Source organism: Dendrobium catenatum, unplaced genomic scaffold, assembly GCF_001605985.2.
Source record: "Dendrobium catenatum unplaced genomic scaffold, ASM160598v2 original_scaffold_132886, whole genome shotgun sequence".
NCBI classification, from domain to species: domain Eukaryota; kingdom Viridiplantae; phylum Streptophyta; class Magnoliopsida; order Asparagales; family Orchidaceae; genus Dendrobium; species Dendrobium catenatum.
The window spans coordinates 1-5,460 of record NW_021451321.1 but is presented as its reverse complement, the minus strand read 5'-3'; the positions used below and the strand labels follow the sequence as shown (position 1 = coordinate 5,460).

The following is a 5,460-nucleotide window of genomic DNA, read 5'->3' as shown; positions in this document are numbered from 1 at the left end:
AAAAAATTGTCCCAAATGAAATCTTAGCTAATATTACTGATTCAGCTTAATTAGATACTTGCCCAATTCAATTAAAAATAAATCTGAGCCCTTTGATTTTTGCCCAAGTACTATTTGAGCTATTTTCCAATCCAACGGTAGAGAGTCACTCTGAGCCCTAGACTTAAAGACACGGTTGAGATCGGCTCAATGGATCAAACGGCCTGTATCTTTCCCACCAAGGGTTTATTCAGCATTGGCTTCGTCCTGCCAAAAAGCCCGAAACTCAGCCGAGAGGACGGCGGTTTGAGAGCTGCCGTGGCTCCGGCGATCCCATTGTAAACGAGTTAATTCCTGCGCCGACAAGATGCCTAAGTCAAAGCGCAACCGTCCTGGTGAGTTCTCATTGAAATCTTCCATTTTTTTCCCTATCCAATCTTGCTTAAACCCGGAAACCTCAAAATAATCCACGAATGCGTTAAACGAATGCAGTGACTCTTTCAAAAACCAAGAAGAAGGGGAGAGAACACAAGGAAGTAATCGTGAATTCCATAAGACAAGCTCTGGAGGATTATAGCTACGCTTACGTCTTCAGCTTTGAGAATATGAGGAATCAGAAGTTGAAGGAGCTCAGGGAACAGCTCAAGCCAAGTAGCAGGTTCAAATTTAATTTTTTTTCTCTGTTAATTGTGTTGGAACCGATTACATAACGGCAGCTGAATGCCATGCTTTGGCAGATTTTTTCTTGGATCCAACAAAGTCATGCAAGTTTCTTTGGGCCGCTCAGCAGCTGATGAGGTTAAGCCTGGCATTCACAAGCTTGCCAAGGTGTAGAACAATCCTGTCCTTCTGCCAACAGTTTCCTCTATTGGTAATCGGCTTATATTTTACTCCTTTTAACAGTTCCTCCATGGTGATTCTGGACTGTTTTTTACTAAGCTTCCAAAGGAGGAGGTTGAGAGGTATTTCTTTGGTGTTTGATGATGCCTTATAAATTCATGTTTTTGTATATATCTAGGGATTTTTATTGTTGTTTTTTAAACTTACAAGTACTATGGTAATTTAAATTCTGTTAGTGGGTATCTCATTGTTTGCTTTTTGATTTATCGTAATAAGTTAATCATTCAATAGAGATCTTGATATTTCTATTTCTACCACATCCTATCTTACTTTGCAATGTAGGCAAGAGAAAAAAAACCTTGATTTTGGTGTGAAAGGTCTAGGAAAAAGTCCGAATTTATCTGTAAAACATGAATGCTACTTCATTGTTAATACTGCATTCGAAGTTTTGGGGTAGCTCACACCAGGGGGAGGAGCATTGGATGTGTATGGGCTCTTTTGAACTTCTTTCAAAATTCTTCAATTCAAAAACCTCATAAATAAGTAAACTCTGAAGCAATAATTTAACAATCAGTTGTGTTATATAAATACACAAACATGTGTATAATTGTTGGAAGTAAAATGTACAAGATGTAATTAACCAATACAATGAGTGTTTACGTGTTAAATATAATTTAAATAATATTACACTTAAATGTATTACCACACATTTCAATCAAAACAGCCTAAATGTGTGACACCACACAGGTGAATTATTTTGTATAATAATTAATAAATATAATAAGTGAGTGTTAAAACTAGTTTGATTAATATGAATTGACAAAAAAGTTAAATTAATTGATATGCTAATCAGAAAAGCCACAAAACAATTGTCCACAATATAAATATGGTGAAGCAAATGGATTTATGCAATGTGAGAGCATAATGTTAATTAAGCTGTCATACACGAACATGAAATTAGGAACTAAGTCAATGATAATGGATAACAACATTCCTTTTAGCATGAAGATAACAATTAGTAACTAAAAAACGTACTAATAATCAAAATATTTTCCAGAATATGAAATTTATCAAAATAAAAGTCTAATCATTATAATCTGGAGGTCATATGAATGATGGATAAGGTTGTGTAAATTCTTCCTTAGTGTCCATGTTGTTTTATAAAACATTGAAGAATCAACTTCTAAAACTGGATTAAATCAATGGAGTTAATCAAGGAGTCTCATTATGTAATGGAGTTAATCAAGGAGTCTCATTATGTAATGGCAAGGGAGATGTTACAGATTACCCTACGGATTTTATTGTGCTCTCTTCAATGTATTATTTAAGGTAATTGTGAGAACTATTTCAACAGCTCTCTTAGATAGAAAAGTAGGCTTACATGCACTGCCCCTTCTTTTGGAATATTTCAGGCATTCTAAGTCTGCCTTGAGTGATACCTAATCCTCTCATTCCTTTTGTCTATTATTTGTCAGTGCTTCATAGCTTCTTATCCTTCAATGTCATTAATAGCACCAATCCCAAGCATGCTTTAAGTGTGCTATTTAGACTGAGTGATATAAATCTATTTTTTATTAAAATTTTGGACTACACGTGTAGAACAAAAAGGATAAGCAAATGTTAATATGGATAAGCCATTTTGGACTATCCGAGGACTTTCTTTATATTGTTGGCTTCCATAACCCCTGGCTTAAAGGCTTTTTGGCTGCTTATTCATTTTGCCCCCTATTTAGTGAATAGCAATTCATCATTATCATTGGCCTCATCAAATCAAAATCAATAGGACAAGTAGATAGAAAATATTCCTTGCAATGACAGTTGACAAGAATTCTTGGGCCCATTTTTTCAAATTTTTCCTAGACTTATTCATTCTCTTCTTTTATCCCTTACTGTAGATCTCAAATAGAATTTGAAATTCATCTGGTTGGCTTCCAATTTGAATAATTTTACATACCATCCTTATTTTAAATTCAAACTACTTATTACCTTTTTTAACTTGCAGTTGAAATTCAATATATTAACTTGTATTTTTATGGTTCACTAAAGTGGGGCCTTCTGTAAATAAAGTACTAAATTTTCATGTGATGTGGATTATAATGAATAATTTCTTGAGAAGGTTTCAGAATATTGGATAAATAATTCTTTGGATGTAATGGGACAAATTTCTAATTTAGAAGACCAAAATATTTTAAACTGTTTCTTTTGTTTAATTGAGGGCATTTGGTAGGATGAAAAATTTTATGGGAGAGCATGTGCTATTTTTAAAATGTGCTTGTAAGTTATTGTAGAAATGTTTGCATGTAGGTTACATTGAAATTCTGCCAGCTAACTATTTTTTAATTTCATGTATGCTCCAATTTGTGTACCTTGTTGCTTATTACCTTTTCTGCCATTTTCAGGTTGTTTAAACAATTTGAAGAGCATGACTTTTCTAGGGCAGGCAGCATTGCAACTGAAAAGGTTTTATTTTATGATTAATTTAGTTTCAAATTGCTCTCTTTTTCATTGGGATTTGATTTAGCAACTTTTTGCAAGTCATGATCTACATAATCCATTCTACACTCCCCCTTTTAGATGTCACTAAGTGATATTCAAGACACTTTATAATTAATTAAACTTGACAAGACTAAATGTCTCCAAGAACCTTAAGAAACTAAATGACTTCGGCCAAATAATGAAATAAAGATTACCAAAAACTTTGAAAAGAAATAACTAGTTCAGGAACCCCACCTTTCCCATATAATTTTTCCAACTGGAAATGAATTTTTTGCCAAAAATTGGTTGGTCAATTTTCCTTTTTGAATTGTTCTAGTTGTCCTTCTAGTGTTCAAGCTTAAGGGAGAAAGCCAAGGAAATGTCAACGAATGTCACAACTTGATAGAACCTCTCCCTACACTCCTAGCTCCTTGCCTGAGAGCTTCATGATTTTGGTTGCAAGCTTCTGCCATGGATATCCAAATGGTTGTTGCCAATATTCGGAGGTTTGTCAGAGTTTCCAGTAGCCTGCAGTGAAATTCAAGAAGAAAAGGTCGGTGGATCATTGCTTAAGAAAATAGGAAAACTAATAAAGAAAATAAGATAACAAAGAATCTAATGATAAATTTTTATTGCGTTAAGAAGATTGCAGTCTTGAAGGCTTTTCTGCACGGTCGATCCTTCATAAGTCCCGTCTTATCATTTTTTTCTATTATCGTGCTTCTCTCCAGTAGGGGGAAAAAAAAACCACAACACTAGAGCAACTGTTATTTCCTTTCAATTTTGGTGGTTCTTCCATGTTATGGCTCTCTATCTACTGTTGCAATCCACCATCTTTAGCCACCCGAGAAAGACACTCTCCCTTCTAAATAAATGTAGATCTTCAAGAATCTTGCAATGAAGATGGAAAAAAGAAACAAGAACACCCAAACAATTGGATGTGGATTTCATATAGTTCTTGGTCAACATAGCTGCCCCTTCCATTACCACCAAGGGTTTTCTCGCTTGTTGAAATTGTTGCGCCGCCCCTAGTAAGGCTGCAGTCTGCAGATAATGATATTGGTGCTTTGATTTATCAATTGTGGCAGAGTTCAGGACTCCACTATAAACTCCTCCCCCCCTCTGTTCTCCAAAAACTTCAACAGTAGGCAGATTTAAATAGAACCCAATCCCCCCAAAACAACAATACAAAATTACAAAAATACCCTATAGAAAAATCTTAAAAATAATCCTTTACAATGATGAAAAATTTGCATGTAGCACTTCTAAATTATGACATTCCTCCGAAGTTGAAGAAGGCTCATCCTTGACGCCTTGAACAGTTTCTTGCTCATACTAGGGTGAAATTCTTGTGACGTTGAAGGTTGTAGATATGCTGTTATCCCTCAAGAACCAATCTTGGGAGTGCTAATATCTTGACCAGTAAACTTTTTTTATTTAGCAGTTTACATTGACGTTTATGCATTCATCAAAAGAGAACCTCCAATTTTGACCATTAAATTCTTTTATTTAGCAGTTTACATTGACGTTTATGCATTCATCAGAAGAGAACCTCCAATTTAATTAATCTCATGAATTTGAAGATAAGACAATAACATTCTGTGCTTGCTCAATTGTGTCAAGCCAAGTAAATGCAGTGTTAGGCTAAATAATGTGGTTCTTTACAAGTAAAAGGTTGAACCATGCATGCATTCAACAATAAGAATGCTGTAGAAGCGTAGAGAAGAATTATTCCGAGGTTTCGTTTGAGACAGCTTTCTTATTGTTTTTTAAAGCAGTTTTTTAGTGTAAAATTTTAATTTTTGTACTAAAAAGTTACTTTAAGAAGCAATAAAAAATCTGTCCCAAACGAAGCCTGAGATACCCCTCAATTCTAACCTACTTTGAACTTTCCACTTACTTTAATGAAAATTATGACAGCCGTGTTCTGCATGTAATTTCCATCTCGTTGTTAATTTCTAGTGTTGTTTTTATTTGTTTCTTTCAGTGGACTGAAAGAGGTCCTTTGGAGATTTCAGTCATGAAGATGATACCATTCTTAGAAAACTAGTCTGCCAATTCGCTTGAAAACAAAGGTCTGCACTCTTAACTTTCCACACATTTTTTTTGTACCAAATCTTCTTTCTCTGAGGTACAAGTTTTTTCCTTTATTGAAAGTGAAAGAAA

At 34.5% G+C, this 5,460-nt stretch overlaps 1 protein-coding gene across 1 annotated transcript; it reads left to right on the top strand.

Moving 5' to 3' along the window:
* The first annotated feature begins 214 nt into the window (after nt 1–214).
* On the top strand, nt 215–3,372 carry LOC110105576 (mRNA turnover protein 4 homolog). Its single transcript, XM_020835138.2, has 5 exons — nt 215–374; nt 472–637; nt 717–807; nt 883–941; nt 3,219–3,372. Exons 1-5 carry the CDS (start codon nt 347–349, stop codon nt 3,295–3,297), a joined length of 423 nt encoding a protein of 140 aa, XP_020690797.1. The 5' UTR covers nt 215–346; the 3' UTR covers nt 3,298–3,372.
* The last annotated feature ends 2,088 nt before the right edge of the window (nt 3,373–5,460 follow it).

Excerpts from the sequence above, each read along its gene's own strand:
- LOC110105576 (XM_020835138.2), top strand. The coding sequence starts at position 347 with ATGCCTAAGTCAAAGCGCAACCGTCCTG. Across the intron at positions 638-716 it reads CAGCTCAAGCCAAGTAGCAG|ATTTTTTCTTGGATCCAACA; the intron begins GTTCAAATTTAA and ends ATGCTTTGGCAG. Across the intron at positions 942-3,218 it reads CCAAAGGAGGAGGTTGAGAG|GTTGTTTAAACAATTTGAAG; the intron begins GTATTTCTTTGG and ends TGCCATTTTCAG.